The sequence below is a fragment of the Tachyglossus aculeatus genome, chromosome X1, assembly GCF_015852505.1.
Source record: "Tachyglossus aculeatus isolate mTacAcu1 chromosome X1, mTacAcu1.pri, whole genome shotgun sequence".
Taxonomy (NCBI): Eukaryota; Metazoa; Chordata; class Mammalia; order Monotremata; family Tachyglossidae; genus Tachyglossus; species Tachyglossus aculeatus.
The window spans coordinates 5768580-5789479 of record NC_052101.1 but is presented as its reverse complement, the minus strand read 5'-3'; the positions used below and the strand labels follow the sequence as shown (position 1 = coordinate 5789479).

The 20900-nt window shown below is 42.7% G+C and overlaps 1 protein-coding gene across 4 annotated transcripts in view; it reads right to left on the bottom strand.

The window, feature by feature from the left end:
- MYT1L (myelin transcription factor 1 like) overlaps positions 1 to 20900 on the bottom strand; it is a 450983-nt gene that overhangs the window by 258375 nt on the left and 171708 nt on the right. For all 4 annotated transcript variants that reach the window (XM_038772247.1, XM_038772248.1, XM_038772250.1 and 1 more), the window contains exons 3-5: positions 7164 to 7218; positions 6948 to 6981; positions 6585 to 6647 (exon numbers count right to left, since the gene is read on the bottom strand). In XM_038772247.1, the coding sequence (XP_038628175.1) occupies positions 6585 to 6647; positions 6948 to 6981; positions 7164 to 7218 (152 nt within the window). The remainder of the gene's footprint in view (positions 1 to 6584; positions 6648 to 6947; positions 6982 to 7163; positions 7219 to 20900) is intronic.

Genomic DNA, 20900 nt, shown 5'->3' with positions numbered 1-20900 from the left:
CAAATTCAGCAGTTGATACTATTTCAAACTAAGTTTCATTTGGGGTCTTTGACCTAAAACATGAAATTATCTGAAAAATGGTAAAGCCTCGTGGTAGAAATGTGTTTCCAGTGTCCAACGGCTTAAACATAAAGTAAATAATAATAATAATGGCATTTGCTAAGCGCTTACTACATGCGATGCACTGTTGTAAGTGCTGAGAAACCCTTGTGAAGTACTTCATTCATTCATTCATTCATTCAATCTTATTTATTGAGCACTTACTGTGTGCAGATCACTGTACTAAACACTTAGGAGAATACAATACAACTGCATTGTTGAGAAGCAGTGTGACTTTGTGGATAGAACACAGGCCAGGCAGTCAAAAGGACCTGGGTTCTAATCCCGGCTCTGCACTTGCCAGCTGTGAGTTCTTGTACATGCTTGTACATATTTATTACTCTACTTATTTATTTATTTATTTTACTTGTACATATCTATTCTATTTTATTTGGTTAGTATGTTTTGTTTTGTTCTCTGTCTCCCCCTTTTAGACTGTGAGCCCACTGTTGGGTAGGGACTGTCTCTATATGTTGCCAACTTGTACTTCCCAAGCGCTTAGTACAGTGCTCTGCACACAGTAAGCGCTCAATAAATATGATTGATTGATTGATATCGATTGATTGATCTTGCACAAGTCATTTAACTTCTCTGAGCCTCAGCTATCTAATCTGTAAAAAGGGGATTAAGACTGTATCCATCCTGATTAGCTTCTATCAGCCTCAGCGCTTAGTACAGTGCCTGACACACAGTAAGCTCTTAGCAAATACCATAAAAAAAGAGTCGGTAGAAACATTCACAGCCTATGATGAGTTTACAGTCTAGATGGATGTATGCCTTGGACTCCTTACTTATTTGAGGAAATGCAGGAAAAAGACAGTCTCTCAAACTAGATTGTAAAATCCTCCAGGGCAGGGATCATGTCTATTATATTGCACAATCTCTCTGCACACACTAAGTGCCCCCTTTTAGACTGTGAGCCCACTGTTGGGTAGTGACTGTCTCTATATGTTGCCAACTTGTACTTCCCAAGCGCTTAGTACAGTGCTCTGCACACAGTAAGCGCTCAATAAATACGATTGATTGATTGATTGATTGAATAAATACCACTGATTGATAATGTAGCCGATTCCTGCATCTCCATGTTCCATGTACCCCTGATTGCCTGATTCGACTGCTGTAATTATTCTAGAGCTTATTGGCCAGGATCCACCCACCCTAGGTAGAAAAAGGCAAAGAACAGAATCTGAAGGATAGCAGTATTTTCTTCTCTTTTATTTAGGTCTACCAAAATCTTTTAGTTTCATCTACAACCCCCCTCAGAGACTGTTACGGCAAAAGGACTTAAAAAAAAATCAGCGATGTAAAACTTAACAATGCTTTGGAACAAAAACCAGGTGATTATTGAGAATTGTTTTTTGTTTTTAATGGCGGAGAATGACAATATTACTCCCTCTGGTTTGATGTTTCCAGTAAAATGCAACTTTAAGGTTAGTAGGCCTAATTCTAATGCTGCTCATATAGAGTAACAGGCAGGTAGGGATGGAACCCAAGTGTTGGGCTACTCGGAGGAGCTGAAGTGAGAGTGTGAGGGGCAGATAAATGGGGAGAAGAGTGAATAACCAGGGAAAGACTGTAAACTCACTGTGGGCAGAGAATGTGTCTGTAATAATGTTATATTGGACTCTCCCAAGCGCTTAGTGCAGTACTATGCACACGGTAAGCGCTCGACCAGATGTGAATACGATTGATACAATTGATTGATTGATTGATTGTGAAGGGAGAGGGACTACCAAGTGAAAGGGAGGGCGTTAACAAACGGGAAAGGTGAGAAACAGGACTATTAATTTGATTCATTCAATTGTATTTATTGAGCGCTTACCGTGTGCATAGTACCTTACTAAGCGCTTGGGAGAGTATACTACAACCATAAACAGACAGGTTCCCTGCCCACAACAAACTTACAGTCTAAAGTGGGGAATAGTGAGGAGATTGGCTTGAAAGGAAACAAGAGTGTGAGCTGGCCTCTGCTGGGAGAAGGGAGATGGTCAGAAGGTAGGAGAGAGCTGATAAACTCTCAATAGACAAGGAATATGCCAACTGACTCTGTTGTACTGTACTCTCCCAAGCACTTAGAATGCAGAAAGCACTCAATATATACCACTGATTGTTTGATTGACGGATGCATGGATTGTCATCACACCGACGTGTTTGCTTTTTCCGTCTCTCATACATAGAATTAAAATCTCACCATCAGTCACGTCGTCTTCAGAGCGGATCACCAGCTAGGTATATTTTGAGGGGAACGGTACTTCCTTGTAAATGTTCTACTATTTAAGAGGAAATTAGGCATCGTACAATGAATTCTGCAGGTTAACACTCACCACAGATAAAACGCCCGCCCTCCTGAAATCCTCCAGACACTCTCTTCCTCTTCAAAGCCCTACTGAAGGCACATCTCTTCCAAGAGGTTTCCCCAGACTAAGCCCCAATTTTCCTCATCTTCTACTCCCTTCTGTGTCACCTTGAGTTTCTCCCTTTGCTCTTCCCCCCATCTTCCAGCCCCACAGTACACATGTATATATTTGTCACTTTATTTATTTATATTGATGCCTGTTTATTTGTACTGATGTCTGTCTCCCCCACCCACCCTAGACTTTGAGCTCATTGTGGGCAGGGAGCAGCGTGGCTCAGTGGAAAGAGCCTGGGCTTTGGAGTCAGAGGTCATGGGTTCAAATCCCAGCTCTGCCAATTGTCAGCTGTGTGACTTTAAGCAAGCACTTAACTTCTCTGTGCCTCAGTTACCTCATCTATAAAATGGAGATTAAGACTGTGAACCCCACGTGGGACAACCTGATCACCTTGTAACCTCCCCAGTGCTTAGAACAGTGCTCTGCACATAGTAAGTGCTTAATAAATGCCATTTATATATATATTTATTAAGCAATAAAGGGAGATAATATATATATAAATGCATATATTATAAATATATATAAATATATAAGTACAATACAGCTATAAAGGGAGATAATATATATTATAAATATATATAAATATATAAGTACAATACAGCAATAAAGGGAGATAATATATATATATATTTATTAAGCAATAAAGGGAGATAATATATATATATAAATATATATTATAAATATATATAAATATATAAGTACAATACAGCAATAAAGGGAGATAATATATATGTATATATTATCTCCCTTTATTGCTGTATTGTACTTTCCCAAGCCTTTATAGTACAGTGCTCTGAACACAGTATGCACTCAATAACTACAATTGAATGAATGAATGATAAAACTCTAACTGATCTACCCTTTTTTCTCTAAAATTTACTGGTAGGTCAAATGTTTGCCTTGAATGTGAATAGGTTTGTTTTGTGAATTAAGAAAAATGGAAGCCTTAATTTGAGCTCAGTAACTAAGAAAATGTTTGCTCAAACTGAAGTTTAACATTACTGTTAAGGAAACAAAAATTCAGAAATTAGTGAACTGATTTTTGTTTAGCCAGGTACCAGATGAAATAAGTATTATTCATCCTTAGTAGTGAGTTGCTTTGCTACTGTGACTTGGAGGTCTCACAACTTTATTAAGTTCTTTGGAAATTGTAATTTGAATACAATTCTGCTTAGACTTCAAAAAATGATTCTGAATATAAAAATACAGAAAAACAGGACTTGAAAAGCAATTTTAAATTCTCATTTGGTATCTGGATTTGGATCATTTAAAAATGTTTTTCATGATATGAATGCTTATTAGCAGGCCAAATTATTTGTATTCAATTTTTAAAATTGATAAAATAAAGAAGAAAGTTCAGGCTTAAAATTCACTAGAATTTCAATATACTTCCCGTCAAAAGTAGGATCTCTTTTCAAATGAATGGACATCTATAATTTATTCATTCATTCAATTGTATTTATTGAGTGCTTACTGTGTGCAGAGCACTGTACTAAGCGCTTGGGAAGTACAAGTTGGCAACATATAGAGACGGTCCCTACCCAACAGCGGGCTCGTAGTCTAGAAGCTGGCTACAATCTGACTTGGTCGATTGACAATTAGGCTGAGGAAAAATAGAATGAAATAATTTTACAAGAACAAAAAACCCCACGGATGCTTGATAGGCTTCCAAATTGGAATGCCATTGTGAATTCTCACCAAAATTTCATCTAATTTGCAGCTCTAAAATCCAGGCTGTTCATGAATTCTCATGCTAGAATCATGTCATGAAAGCAAAATGCAGAATTAACATCTCATAATTTCACCTCATCTCACCCAACCGCACTTGCATTGCCTAGGAAAAACGCTACACAAGTGTGCGTATGTACACATGCACGCATACACACATTATAAAGTTCAGCAACATTGTACAGTGATATAAATCCAATTTCATTTGGAAACTGACTTTTATTTCCTTTCCAGAAAAAAAAATGGGACATGCTAAAGGTATTTAAGTCAGTAAATTTCAAATCAGTTATATGTTGAATTACTTTGAAGATTTTTTTTCCCCCTGTTAACTTCTGGACAAAGCAATTCTGAAATAAATAAGTTGATATTGCTCACTTATACCTGTTTTGTTTTCTATTTGAAAGGAAGCTAAGGCAAACGCCTTCATATTCTTTGAAAACTTATCCAAATAGTTTCCACTGACCCTAGTTTCAGAACCTCATTGTTGTTTTCCTTGAGTTAAGACAGAAAATTTGTCGATTGCACCAATAATAATCATAATAATAATGATGATGATATTTGTTAAGTGCTTACTATATGCCAAGCACTGTTCTAAGTGCTGGGGTAGATACAAGGTAATCAAGTTGCCCCACGTGGGGCTCACAGTCTTAATCCCCATTTTACAGATGAGTTGACTGAGGCAGAGAGAAGTTATATGACTTGCCCAAAGTCACACAGCAGACAAGTGGTGGAGCCAGGATTAGAACCTGTGTCCTCTGACTCCCAAGTTGGGGCTTTTTCCACTAAGCTACCCTGCTTCTCATACTTTCCACTCATACCTCTATGCTCTTAAGAATAGCGAATTGGGATTTTTCCAATAATTTGGGATTTATAGTTCAGTCTACTGAATAATTAGTTTTATTTCAACTTTACATTTAAGGATAATGGAAAATAAATTAAACATGGAGTTAAGAAACGAACTCGGATAGGGGTGCAAGGAGCCAAGGCCACTTGGAGACAATGACTTCAAGACTGCATCATTCTCACTTGAATATTCAATTTTGCAGGAAAAACTTTCAAATAACCAAAATACCACTTCAAAACTTAAGGACAATTAAAAATGGAAATTGCAGGTCCCAAGAAGAATCGTAAAATGGCAAATTAAGCCATTTTCATTCTAAAAAACTAGTTTTCCTTGAAAAACTTGTTGAATAATATTAATAATAATGGCATTTATTAAGTGCTTACTATGTGCAAAGCCTGTTCTAAGCGCTGGGGAGGTTACAAGGTGATCAGGTTGTCCCACGGGGGGCTCACAGTCAATCCCCATTTCACAGATGAGGTAACTGAGGCACAGAGAAGTTAAGTGACTTGTCCAAAGCCACACAGCTGACAATTGGCGGAGCAGGGATTTGAACCCATGACCACTGACTCCAAAGCCTGTGTTCTTTCCATTGAGCCACACTGCTTTTTGAGCAAACCATGTCAGCGCATTCTCTTAGAAATGATTACAACTTAGGGTTACAAGTAACGATACTGCTTATTACATCATGCAATAAATAATGGAATAAACTTCTCAATAAAATTAGAGGTATGGTCTGCACATACTAAACTCTCTCTGATACCATTTATCGGGCTGTAAAGATTAATACCAGTATGCAAAACATAATGCATTTAGAGAGATTCTGCCACGTGGAAATGTAGTCAGTTTTAAGGAACTGTACTAACAGTGTTTCCAAATGCATTAAAAACAAACCCTGAATGCCCAAGTCTCCTTAGTGCTGATTTGTCCTAGATCTTGACCTCTGAATCTATCTTCATCACGAATCTGCTTTCTATTCCAGTGCTGGTATTTTCCTTTCTGTTATGAGCCATGGTAAATGACACAAGTTACACTAGCTCAGAAATGTCAATAGGGTCACATTTGTTTTGCCACACGTAATCGGTGAAATTGCAAGTAAAAACGAGAAAAGATAGGCAATACAAACAAGTGATGGCAGTGAAATGGAAGGGGCTTTTTGGTTGGGTTTTTTTTTTCCCCTGTATGGCATTCAACATGATAATCACCTGCAGGTAGAAAATGTAGAACACTAAATGTAAAAAAAGAAACAACAATTCCTAATTTACATCTCTTTTGTTTTTTGTCCTGCCGGGTATAGATGGGGTAGAAATACTTCTGCTATAAGATCCTTAAAATAAAGGAGAGAGCTTTAGAAAGAGAAGGCAAAGATGAGAGCTATTTTTTTTTTCAAGTTCAACTGGCCACTGTTTCCTTATTTTGTTTAGGTCGTTAATACGGTATGTCAGATAAAGTGGCCATCAAATGCTTTTGTTCCATTAGGGGGGAAAAAAAAATATCGGCATTACCTTCTGTGTCTTGCATATTTGCCACTAACGTGACCGCTGCCATCACAGCCAGGAGTAGGACAGCTGCAAGAGGAAGAAATTAATTATATAAGGTACCAGCGGGCTGTGGAGAGATTATCCTAAAAGCGGGCGGTAAGTATTAGAGAGGTGGAGGGCCACAGAGGCAGAAAGGGAGAAATCAAATAACTGAGAGGAAAGGAAAGAGGGGACGCTTTTTATTAGCAAGTCTCAGGGGAATTAATTTCATCAGTGCAGTAGGGCATGAGCGAACCATCAATGAACTTGAAAGTGCATTATACCCATTAAAAGGCATGAATTTTCTAAATTGCTAATGGGGATTCATTTTCTGCTCAGAGCACTAACCTGAACAGCTCCTGTATGGCTGGTTCCACGGGAACTGCGGAGAGACGGAAAATATAGAAAAATTTATCATCTATTACGAGAACCCCTCTTCGACAGAAAACCGCCAAAGAGGTTGTGTAAAAGCAAGGGCCGCGATGGATGGAGAGGGGAGATTTTGGAGGATGAAGGTCACCCTGAGCAGGAGCCTGGAGTGATTTAGTGAAGCGAGCGACGTACCTCGAATACCTTTGGAGCGTGTGCGGTGGCGTTTTTCATCTGCATCAACCTCCATCTGGGAATAGATTAGCAGGCAGTCAATGAACTTATCCCGCGTGCCCGGACTCCCCTAAAGCACAGACTCATACATGCCTTCACCCTCACGGTGTATCACCAACATTTCCCTTCCATTTTGTTCTGGAAGGGGAAGTCCTTCCCCTTGGGGAAGCAGCGTGGCTCAGTGGAAAGAGCACGAGTTTTGGAATCAGAGGTCAGGGGTTCAAATCCCAGCTCTGCCAACTGTCAGCTGTGTGACTTTGGGCAAGTCACTTAACTTCTCTGGGCCTCAGTTACCTCATCTGCAAAATAGGGATGAAGACTGTGAGCCCCCCGTGGGACAACCTGATCACCTGGTAACCTCCCCAGCACTTAGAACAGTGCTTTGCACATACTAAGTGCTTAATAAATGCCATAAAAAAATAGGTCCTCTCCTAAAGAGAGTTTCGGGAAAAAGCCCCGAACGTGTTGGCGTGATTTTATTTTTTCTTCATTGGAAGCGAAACGTCGGTCTTCTCCAATCAGCTGGCACATCCTGAATGGATTTCTAGGAAAGCTAAATGCACCGGGTTGTCTCCGTTGTTTAACTTCAAATCAACCGAAGCTAATCTGAAATGCATTTAGTCCACGTCTTACACAAGGAAGGTGTGAAATAATGACACACCGGGTGAGGACGGTGATGATAACTATAATAGGCAGCTGCATGGTTGGAAACTCCATGCTGTATATCCCCCTTACTGAAGGAGGGTTTACTTTGGCTCCAGCTCAGCCACTTGTCTGCCACTTGTGTGACCTTGGAGAAGTCACTTCCCTTCTCTGGGCCTCAGTTACCTCATCTGTAAAATGGGGATTGAGATTGTGAGCCCCGCGTGGGGCAGGGACTGTGTCCAAACTGATTTGCTTGCATCCTCCCCAGTGCTCAATACCCTAGCACACAGAAAGGACTTAGCAAATGCCATAATTATCATTATTATCATTGTGGCCAACTAATCCAGAAAAGGAGAAGCAGACAGAGGGAAATGCAAGGCCCGAAAAAGGATTTCTCAAGGTTGAATGCCGAGGGGCAGAGATGTTTTCTCTCACTCACTTCTGTGTGGCCCTTGCACTAGCTTTGCACCCTATAATAATAATAATGATAATAATGATAATAATAATAATGGTATTTATTAAGTGCTTACTATGTGCAAAGTGCTGTTCTAAGCACTGGGGAGGTTACAAGGTGATCAGGTTGTCCCACGGGAGGCTCACAGTCTTAATCTCCATTTTACAGATGAGGTAACTGAGGCCCAGAGAATTGAAGTGACTTGCCCAAAGTCACCCAGCTGACAATTGGCGGGGCCGGGATTTGAACCCATGACCTCTGCCTCCAAAGCCCATGTTCTTTCTGCTGAGCCACGCTGTGACCCTTTAATCATCCCTCCCTCAGACCCACAAGATGTATTTATCCATAATTCACTGATTTATTTACATTGAGGTCTGCCTCCCCCTCTACAATGTAAGCTCTTGTGGACTGGAAACGTGTTTTACCAACTCAATTATACCCGAACTCTCTGCAGCACTTAATATAGTGCTCTGCACATAGTAAGCACTCAATAAATATCATTGATTGATTGACATTGATACCTGGCATATTAGTCTAGTGGAATCAGAGGACCTGGGTCCTAATCCTGGCTCTGCCACGTGCCTGCTGTGTGACCTTAGGTAAGTCACTTTACTCCTCTGTGTCTCCGTTTCCTCATCTATAGAATGGGGATTCAAAGCCTGTTCTCCCTCCTACTTAGACTATGAGTATCATGTGGGATAGGGACTGGGACCAACGTGATTGACTTGCATCTCTCCCAGTGTTTAGAGCAGTGCTTGGCACATGATAAGCACTTGAGAAATACCATAATCATCATCATCATAGTTTGTTCAGTCAATCAGTGGTATTTACTGAATGAGACCGTGAGCCCGATCTGGGCAGGGATTGTCTCTCTTTGTTGCTGAATTGTACTTTCCAAGCGCTTAATCAATCAATCAACCATATTTATTGAGCGCTTACTATGTGCAGAGCACTGTACTAAGCGCTTGGGAAGTACAAATTGGCAACACATAGAGACAGTCCCTACCCAACATTGGGCTCACAGTCTAAAAGCGCTTAATACAGTAAGCGCTCAATAAACATGATTGAATGAACTGAATGGATGCAGAGCAATATACTAAGCAGCTGGGAGAGTACAACAGAGTTAGTAGGCCTGATTTCTTGCCCACAAGGATGATTTTTTTTTTTTTGCATTCCAGAGGGGGAGACAGATGTTAAAATGAATTACAGAGAGGTGAAGCAGCAAAGTATAAGGCTATGAACATAAGAGCTACAGATGCGATGATGAGATGGGTTTCAAAGTATTTAGGGGGTCATGGACCCAAATGCTTACATAGTGCAGAATGGAGTGAGTCAGTAAGGAGCTCCTGAAGGAGATATGATTTCTACAGAGCTTGGAAGAGGGAAAGATTGGTGGTCTCTCCGACCTCCTCCTCCCTTCCCCATTAACCTCCCTCCCTCCCTCTGCCCTACTCCTTTCCCCTCCCCACAGCACTTGTGTATATTTGTACATATTTATAATTCTATTCATTCTGTTCTATTCTTTTTTAATGGCTTTTATTAAGTCCTTACGATGTGCAAAGCACTGTTCTAAGCGCTGGGGAGGTTACAAGGTGATCAGGTTGTCCCACGTGGGGCTCACAGTATTAATCCCCATTTTACAGATGAGGTAACTTAGGCCCAGAGAAGTTAAGTGATTTGCCCAAAGTCATACAGCTGACAAGTGGCGGAGCTGGGATTTGAACCCACGACCTCTGACTCCAAAGTCCGTGCTATTTCCACTGAGCCATGCTGCTTCTATTCATTCTATTCTATTCACAGAAGCAGCGTGGCTCATTGGAAAGAGCACGGCTTTGGAGTCAGAGGTCAGGGGTTCAAATCCCGGCTTAGCCAACTGTCAGCTGTGTGACTTTGGGCAAGTCACTTAACTTCTCTGTGCCTCAATTACCTCATCTGTAAAATGGGGATTAAAACTGTGAGCCCCCCGTGGGACAACCTGATCACCTTGTAACCTCCCCAGCGCTTAGAACAGGCTTTGCACATAGTAAGCACTTAACAAATACCATTATCATTATTATCATTATTATTTTATTTGTACATATTTACTATATTTATTTTATTAATGATTTGTATATAGCTATAATTCTATTTATTCTCATGGTATTGACACCTAGCTACTTGTTTTGTTTTTTTGTCTATCTCCCCCCTTCTAGACTATAAGCCCATTGTTGGGTAGGGACCGTCTCTATATGTTGCTGATTTGTACTTCCCAAGCGCTTAGTACAGTGCCCTGCACACAGTAAGCTATCAATAAATACGATTGAATGAATGAATGAATGAAGGGGAAGGGAGCTTCCGGATGGATATGTTACATTTCTTTCTAGTTACTTCCTTGTTGTTTGTCCTACTCTAGTTACTGAATATATTAGGTATTCCCCCATCGCGCTGGATAAGGAATGCAAAACCGATCTAGTAGCCTTCACCTAGGAAGCTCATCTATTGTGTCTAAAAGACCACCTCAGATGAACCGGTAAGGAATGAATTACATTTAGAACAATACAGGAACCCATTATCCGTCAGCCAGATGGAGATTTCTTCTGTAGACGGCAGATTTCTTCTTTCCGCTGCAGATAGGGTTGCCAAGAATGGATAACCGCCTCCGTAAACCAGATTGGCTGCCTCCACAATGACGGAAATAAATGAAAGGTCAAGGTGGATGGGATGAACCTTGATCGTAAGCTCCTGGAGAGCAGGGATCATGTCTACCGACTCTACTGTATTCTCCCAAGTGCTCCTTTCACTCTTCCAGTAAGTCCTCAATAAATACCAGTCGATCATCAGTCAATCACGGGTGTGTATTTTTGTTTAATAGCATTTGTTAAGCGCTTACTACGTGCAAAACACTGTTCTAAGTGCTGGGGAGTTTACAGTGTGATCAGGTTGTCCCACGGGGGGCTCACAGTCAATCCCCATTTTACAGATGAGGTAACTGAGGCCCATCATCATCAATCGTATTTATTGAGCACTTACTATGTGTAGAGCACTGTACTAAGTGCTTGGGAAGTACAAATTGGCAACATATACAGTCCCTACCCAACAGTGGGCTCACAGTCTAAAAGAGAAGTTAAGTGACTTGCCCAAAGTCACACAGCTGACAATTGGCAGAGCAGCACTTACTATGTGCACAGCACTGTACTAAGTGCTTTTTATGACATTTAATAATTGGTATTTGTACTAAGCGCTTAGTACAGTGCTCTTCACACAGTAAGCGCTCAATAAATACGATTGATGATTTGTTAAGTGCTTGCTATGGGACAGGCACTGTGGATATAAGCAAATCAGGTTGGGCACAGTCCCTGTTCCGCACGGAGCTCACAGTCTCAATCCCCATTTTACAGATGAGGGAACCGAGGCACAGAGAAGTGAAGTGACTTGTCAAGGTCACACAGCAGACAAGTGGCCGAGCCAGCATTAGAACCTACGGCCTTCTGACTCTCAAGCCCATGCTCTGTCCACTGTGCCATGCAGCTGTTAAGCATTTACTACACGCCAGGTACTGTACTAAATGCTGGGGTTGACAGGAGAAAATCAAGTTCAACGCACAATACCACAAAGCCGGTAAGCATGTTTACAGTCAAGAGTGGGAGACAGAAAAGTAATATAAATAAATTACGGATGAGTGCAGCATGGCAGAGAGAGGGGTGAATATGAAGTGAGAACCAAGTGCATAGACTTGGAGAAGCAGCGTAGCTCAGTGGAAAGAGCCCGGGCTTTGGAGTCAGAGGTCATGGGTTCAAATTCCGGCTCCGCCAATTGTCAGCTGTGTGACTTTGGGCAAGTCACTTCACTTCTCTGTGCCTCAGTTACCTCATCTGTAAAACGGGGATGAAGACTGTGAGCCCCACGTGGGACAACCTGATCACCTTGTAACCTCTCCAGCGCTTAGTACATAGCTTTGTATGCAGTGCTTTGCACATAGTAAGCACTTAATAAATGCCATCATCGTTATTATTAGACAACTCAGAAGGGAGAGGGAGTTGGGGTAAAAAGGGCTTAATTGGAGGCCTCTCATAGGAGATGTGATTTGAATTATAATAATAATAATGACATTTGTTAAGCACTTACTAGGTGCAGAGCACTGTTCTAAGCGCTGAGGGTGGATACAAGGTGATCAAGTTGTCCCACGTGGGGCTCACAGTCTTCATCCCCATTTTACAGGTGAGGGAACTGAGGCCCAGAGAAGTGAAGTGACTTGCCCAAGGTCACACAGCAGACATGTGGCGGAGCCTGGATCCGAACCCATGACCTCTGACTCCAAAGCCCGGGCTCTTTTCCACGGGGCCACGCTGCTTCTCTGAGCACTTACGATTTGCAAAGCACTGTTCTAAGCACTGGGGGTGGATACAAGGTGATCAGGTTGGCCCACATGGGGCTCACAGTCTTCATCCCCATTTTACAGATGAGGTCACTGAGGCCCAGAGAAGTGAAGTGACTTGCCCAAGGTCACACAGCAGACATGTGGCGGAGCCTGGATTCGAACCCATGACCTCTGACTCCAAAGCCCGGGCTCTTTTCCACTGAGCCACGCTGCTCAGTATAAGAATAAGGGATTGAAAGTGGGGAGAGGTGGTCTGTTAGCTATGGAGCGCTTAGTCCAGTGCTCTGCACACAGTAAGCGCTCAATAAATATGATTGATTGATTGAGAAAGGCACTCCAGCCCAGTGGGAGGAAGTGGGTGAGGAGCAGGAGGGTAGACAGATGGGAGAGAGGCACAGTGAGTACGTTGGCTTTAGAGGAGCAGACTGTAAGGACTGGGTTGTAGTGGGAAATCAGCAAGGAAACGCTGAGCGCTTTAAAACTAATGGTTTCGGCGTTTCTGTTTGATGTGGAGGTGGATGGGAAACCACCGGAGGTTCTTGAGGAGTGGAGAGTTTTGGAGGCAGTGGATTTTTAGAAATGTGATCCAGGCAGTAGAGTGGACTCCAACGTGGACTGGAGTTGGGAGAGACAGGAGGCAGGGGGGTCAGTGAGAAGGTCACTGATGTCAAGAAGATATATGAAAGTGCCTGGATCAGCATAATGGGGGTCAAAGAGTGAACAGGTAGAGAGGAGGAGGAGACATTGTTTGGAGAAAACTCAATCAAGGAGTGTGGAGAGAAATGGTAGGAGGGAGATGGGCTATTAACTGGAGTAATTGTGGTATTTGTGATATTTGTTATTTGATATATTTATGATATAGCGATTACTATGTGGTGGGCACTGTACTAAGCACTGGGGTGAATACAAGCAAATCAGGTTGCACACAGTCCCTGTCCCAAGTGGAGCTCAAAGACTCAGCGCTTAGAACAGTGCTTTGCACATGGTAAGCGCTTAACAAATGCCAATTATTATTTGACAGATGAGGGAACTGAGGCCCAGAGAAATGAAGTGGCTTGTCCAAGGCCACATAGCAGACATGTGGCGGAGCCAGGATTAGAACCCATGACCTTCTGATTCCCAGGCCCGTGCTCTATCCACTACGCCATACTGCTTCCCTGTGGAAGGAGCCATGGGGTCAAAGGAGGGTTGTTGGGTTTTTTTTAAATGGGGTATAAATGAGCATGGTTGAAAGCAGCTTCAAAGTTGGAAAGTGAACAGTTGAAGATGGTACTCAGAGAGGGAAAATCAGACGGTGCAAGTGTTTTAATAAGGTGTGAAGGGATGGGATCAGAGGTGCAAGTGGAGGGAGTAGATTTTGAGCAGAGTTGAGACGTCTCGAGACATTGCTGGGAAAGATGGGAGAGTCAAAGAGGGTGCAGGAGCTGGGCAATATTGGAAATGAGCACAGGGGATTTTATAGAGATCACTCCTAATGGTTTCATTTTTATCAATAGATTACACGGCCAGGTCATTAAGTGAAAGAGATGGCTGTCAGGGGTAGAGAAAAAAGGGATTGGAGGAGGAGTAAAATATCTGGAATGGCTGGCATGGACAATGGGCATTTGGGTCAAAAAAGATGGAGAAAGACTGTTGTCAGGTGGAAGAAAGTGCAGACTGTGAGCCCGTTGTTGGGTAGGGATTGTCTCTACTCGTTGCTGAATTCTAATTTCCAAGCGCTTAGTACAGTGCTTTGCACACAGTAAGTCCTCAATAAATTTAAATTGAGTGAATTAAAGCAAGTAAGGCTGAATTTCAGATGGATGAGTTCGGCCAGGTGTCTGGATTTCTGCCAGTTGCGCTCCATATCTCAAATATAGGAGTGGAGAAAGCACGAAGAAGCAGTGTGGCTTAGTGGCAAGAGCCCGGGCCTGGGACTCAGAGGACCTGGGTCCTAATCCCAGCTCCGCCATTTGTGTGCTTTGTGACCTTGGGCAAGTCACTTCACTTCTCTATTTATTTTACTTGTACATATCTATTCTATTTATTTTATTTTGATTAATATGTTTGGTTTTGTTCTCTGTCTCCCCTTCTAGACAGTGAGCCCACTGTTGGGTAGGGACTGTCTCTATATGTTGCCAACTTGTACTTTCCAAGCACTTAGTACAGTGCTCTGCACATAGTAAGCGCTCAATAAATACGATTGATTGATTGGTTGATTGATTCTCTATGCCTCCGTGACCTCATCTGTCAAATGGGGATGAAGACTGTGAGCCCCACGTGGGACAGCCTGATTGCCTTGTATCTACCCCGATACTTGAAACAGTGTTTGGCGAATAGTAAGCACTTAAATATCATTATTATTATAATGTGGAGGTGATCCATGGTGTGGGTTAGTGGCGATTAGTAAACACTTAAATATCATTATTATTATAATGTGGAGGTGATCCATGGTGTGGGTTAGTTGTACAAGATTGGTGGAGAGATGGGAGAGAGAGTTGAGTTCAGTGAAGAAGGACCATCTTGAGAGCATCAGTTTGCATACTAAGAGAAGGTAGATTGTGTATGTGAGAAGCAACATGACCTAGTGGATAATAATAATAATAATAATGCTGGCATTTATTAAGCACTTACTATATGCAAAGCACTGTCCTAAGCGCTGGGGAGGTTACAAGGTGATCAGGTTGTCCCACGGGGGACTCACAGTTTTAATCCCCATTTTACAGATGAGGTAACTGAGCCTCAGAGAAGTTAAGTGACTTGCCCAAGGTCACACAGCAGACATATGGCGGAGCTGGGATTAGAACCCACGACCTCTGGCTCCCAAGCCCGGGGTCTTTTCACTGAGCCACGCTGCTTCAAGAGCCTGCACCTGGAAGTCAAAAGGACCCAGGTTCTAATCATTTATTCATTCAGTCGTATTTATTGAGCGCTTACTGTGTGCAGAGCACTGTACTAAGCGCTTGGGAAGTACAAGTCGGCAACATCTAGAGACGGTCCCTACCCAACAACGGGCTCACACTCTAGAAGGGGAAGACAGACAACAAAACAAAACATGTGGACAGGTGTCAAGTCATCAGAATAAATGGAAGTATAGCTAGATGCACATCATTAACAAAATAAAAAGAATAGAATCCCGGCTCCGTTACTTGTGTGCTGTATTACCTTGGGCAAGTTAACTTCTCTAGGCCTCAGTTACCTCATCTGTAAAATGGGGATTAAAACTATGAGCACTATTAAAACAGTGCTCTGCACACAGTAAGTGCTCAATAAATACGATTGAATGAATGAGCCCCATGCAGGACAAGGGACTGTGTCTGGCTGGAATAGTTTTCTCCACCGCAAAGATTAGAACAGTGGCCACCACATAGTAAGTATTTAACAAATACTACAGCTATTATTCTTTAGACTGTAAGCTTGTTGTGGGCAGGGGATGTGTCTATATGTATATATGTTTGTACATATTTATTACTCTATTTATTCATTTATTTTACTTGTACATATCTATTCTATTTATTTTATTTTGGTAATACGTTTGGTTTTGTTCTCTGTCTCCCCCTTCTAGACTATGAGCCCACTGTTGGGTAGGGACTGTCTCTATATGTTGCCAACTTGGACTTCCCAAGCGCTTAGTACAGTGCTCTGCACAGAGTAAGTGCTCAATAAATACGATTGATTGATTGACTCTGGTACATTGTACTCTCCCAGGCATTGAGTATATGTTGCCAACTTGTACTCCCCAAGCGCTTAGTACAGTGCTCTGCACATAGTTAGCGCTCAATAAATACGACTGAATGAATGAATGCACATAGTAAGCACTCAATAAGTGATTGATTGATTGATTGATTTCCTGCCCACACAAGCTTACCTTTCCCACTGGTGCGATCCCAGGGCTCTGTTAGGTAAACACTCATGGTAATACCACGGATTAAAGTCAATGTATCCCACCATGAACCTATGGCTTCCCCATAATTCTTCTCTTGGATTTAAATTTAAAGACAGGGAGCCGAATACCATTTCTTTACTTCTGCTCTCGCTGTACCTCTTGACTTGATCCCAAAACACTTGTGAGGATGCTGAATATAAATCAAGGTAAGGGACATGGGCAAGAGCTAGGAAAAATTAAGGACTCAATGACTTTGGGCCAGCCACTTGACCTTTCTCTGCCTCAGTTTCCTCTTCTGCAAAAGGGAATTAAATCAATCAATCAGTCAATCAATCAATCGTATTTATTGAGCACTTATTGTGCGCAGAGCACTGTACTAAGCACTTGGGAAGTACAAGTTGGCATTCTTCTTCCTCCTTAGACTGTGAGCCTAGTGAGGGTCAGGGACTATGTCTGACTGGACTGTGTTGTAACTACAGAGAAGCAGCATGGCTCAGTGGAAAAAGCCCAGGATTGGGAGTCAGATGTCATGGGTTCAAATCCCGGCTCCTCCAACTGTCAGCTGTGTGACTTTGGGCAAGTCGTTTCACTTGTCTGGATCTCAGTTCCCTCATCTGTAAAATGGGGATTAAGACTGTGAGCCCCATGTGGGACAACCTGATCACCTTATATCCTCCACAGTGCTTAGAACAGTGCTTTGCACATAGTCAGCACTTAAATAATGCCATTATAATTATTATTACATCTCTCCCACTAGACTGTAGGCTCGTTGTGGGCAGGAAATGTGTCTGTTATATATTGTTGTATTGTACTTTTCCCCGGAATTAGTCAGTGTGCTGCTTATGGAAAGCGCTCAATAAATATGACTGATAACTGACTGAAGACCTTGTTCCTTAATAATAATAATGGCATTTATTAAGCGCTTACTATGTGCAAAACACTGTTCTAAGCGCTGCGGAGTTTACAAGGTGATCACGTTGCCCCACGGGGGGGCTCACAGTCTTAATCCCCATTTTATAGATGAAGTAACTGAGGCCCAGAGAAGTGAAGTGACTTGCCCAAAGTCACACAGCTGACAGTTGGTGGAGCTGGGATTTGAACCCATGACCTCCAGACTCCAAAGCCCGGGCTCTTTCCACTGAGCCACGCTGCTTCTCAATGATGGTATTTGTTAAGTGCTTACTATGTGCCAAGCACTGAGAAAGATAAAAGGTGATCAAGTTGTCCCACTTGGGGCTCACAGTCTTAATCCCCACTTTACAGATGAGGTAACTGAGGCACAGAAAAGTTAAGTGACTTGCCCAGCGTCACACAGCTGACAAGTGGCAGAGCTGCGATTAAAACCCACAACCTCTGACTCCCAAGCTCGGGTTCTTTCCACTAAACCACCTGCTTCCCTGGTTACTTGGACCCTGTTTGTGAAATTAACGCAGCCTTTACCTCCATGAATTTCATGTCCCTTTGGTTGAAAACAGCAAATAAGACTTAGAAGTAAGAGATGGTAAACAAAACAAACAACAACAACAACAACATCACAACCCAAGTGTTCACAATTATCCCCCATATTGGAACAGGTGAGGGCAGTGGCTTCAGGATTTAGTCAACATCACCAGAATCTCTTCTACCTCTGAGCAGCTTGCAAAGGACATTTAATAATTGTGGTATTTCATTCATTCGTTCAATCGTATTTATTGAGCGCTTACTGTGTGCAGAGCACTGGACTAAGCGCTTGGGAAGTAGGAGTTCCCAAGTTGGAGAAGCAGCATGGCTCAGTGGAAAGAGCCCGGGCTTTGGAGTCAGAGGTCATGGGTTCAAATCCCGGCTCTGCCACTTAGGTGTGTGATTATCTGGTATCTTCCACAGCGCTTAGTACAGTACTTGGCACAGAGTGCGTGCTTAATAGATACCATTATTATTGTTACGACTGTTACCCAGTTTTTATCCTATCATCATTCCTGTCTCGTTCCTCTCCAGTTTTTCATACCTTTTCTTAAGAGCAGTGACCAGTATTGGACACACGGTCCATAGAGAAGCCGCGTGGCTCAGTGGAAAGAGCACGAGCTTTGGAGTCAGAGGTCATGGGTTCAAATCCCGGCTCCGCCACTTAGATGTGTGACCCTGGGCAAGTCACTTCGCTTCTCTGGGCCTCGGTTACCTCATCTGGAAAATGGGGATTAAATATTGTGAGCCCCACATGGGACAACCTGATCACCTTGCATCCTCCCCAGCGCTTAGAACAGTGCTTTCCACATAGTAAGTGCTTAACAACTGCCATCATCATTATTATTATTATTATTACAAGTTGGCAACATATAGAGACAGTCCCTACCCAACTATGAGCTAGGTACTGTACTAAGCGATGGGGCAGATGCACAGTAATTGGGTTGGACACAGTCCCTGCCCGACATGGGGCTCACAGTCTAAATCCCCATTTTACAGATGAGAGAACTGAGGCACAAAGGATTGAAGTGACTTTACAATGTAAGCTTACCGTGGGCAGGGAATCTGTCTGTTTCTGGTTATATTGTACTCTCCCAAGTGCTTAATACATTGCTCTACACACAATAAGTGCAGACTGAGCCCCTCCTTCCTCTCCCCCTCCTTCCCCTCTTCATCCCCCCCACCGTACCTCCTTCCCCTCCCCGCAGCACCTGTATATATGTATATATGTTTGTACTGATTGATTACTCTATGCATTTTATTTGTATATGTTTATTCTATTTATTTTATTTTGTTAATATGTTTTGTTCTCTGTCTCCCCTTTCTAGACTGTGAGCCCACTGCTGGGTAGGGACCGTCTCTAGATGTTGCCAACCTGGACTTCCCAAGCGCTTGGTACAGTGCTCTGCACACAGTAAGCACTCAATAAATACGATTGAATGAATGAATGAATGAATAAGTGCTCAATAAATACGACTGACTGAATGAATGAACTGGACCAAGGTCACACAGCAGAGGAGTGGCGGAGCCAGAACTGGAACCTGTGTCCTCCCAACTCCTAGGGCCGTGCACTAGGCAAGCTGCTGGACCCATTTCCCAGCAAAGGTCTCGGAAACGCTCTGATGAGGCGCTTAGTACAGTGCTCTGCACACAGTAAGCACTCAATAAATACAATTGATTGATTGATTGATTGATGAGCATTTCTCTGATGAGAAGAGCCTTCTACACAACGGGTTGCAACTAGTATTCAGTCCATGAGCCATCCCACATCAGTTTGTCCAGTGCTTTGAAATCCCCAACGGGATTATAAACTCCCTGAGAACAGGGGTCATTTATACCAACCCCACCATGTTGAACTCTCCCGACCGCTTAGTACAGTGCTCTGGACACAGTAAACGTTCAATAAACACCACTGATCGGATGCTCACCTTGCCAACCCAAGTGTTACCGGCGTGACCCCAACCTTCCTGGGCGATGAGAGACAGGTTGCGATTCAGAAATGACAATGACGATAAAGTAGGAGTGGGGTTGATAAAAGTTAAAAACTTGAAAAAATAAATAGGAGCCCGCATTCTGGACCTTGGCAGACAGGAGTAGGGGGATCTCACCTTTTCAAGAAACTTATCATCATCATACTAGAGAAGCAGCATGACTCAGGGGAAAGAGCCCGGGCTTGGGAGTCAGAAGTCATGGGTTCTAATCCCGGTTTTGCCACTAGTCAGCTGTGTGACTCTGGGCAAGTCACTTAACTTCTCTGGGCCTCAGTTATCTCATCCGTAAAATGGGGATTAAGACTGTGAGCGCCACGTGGGACAACCTTATTACCTTGTATCTCCCCCAGCTCTACTGAGCCCTTTTTTCCTCTCCTCTTCCCCAGTCCCCCGCCCTACCTCCTTCCCCTCCCCACAGCACCTGTATATATGTTTGTACAGATTTATCACTCTATTTTACTTGTACATATTGACTATTCTATTTATTTTGTTAATGATGTGCATCTAGCTTTCTCTCTATTTATTCTGATGACTTGACACCTGTCCACCTGTTTTGTTTTGTTGTCTGTCTCCCCCTTCTAGACTGTGAGCCCGTTGTTGTGTAGGGACTGTCCCTATATGTTGCCAACCTGTACTTCCCAAGTGCTTAGTACAGTGCTCTGCACACAGTATTCATTCATTCATTCATTCAATCATATTTATTGAGTGCTTACTGTGTGCAGAGCACTATACTAAGCGCTTGGGAAGCACAAGTTGGCGACATATAGACAGTCCCTTCCCAACAGTGGGCTCACAGTCTAGAAGGGGGAGACAGACAACAAAACAAAACAAGGAGACAGGTGTCAAGTCGTCAGAACAAATTCATTTATTCAATTGTATTTATTGAGCGCTTACTGTGTGCAGGGCACTGGACTAAGCACTTGGGAAGTACAAGCTGGTGACATAT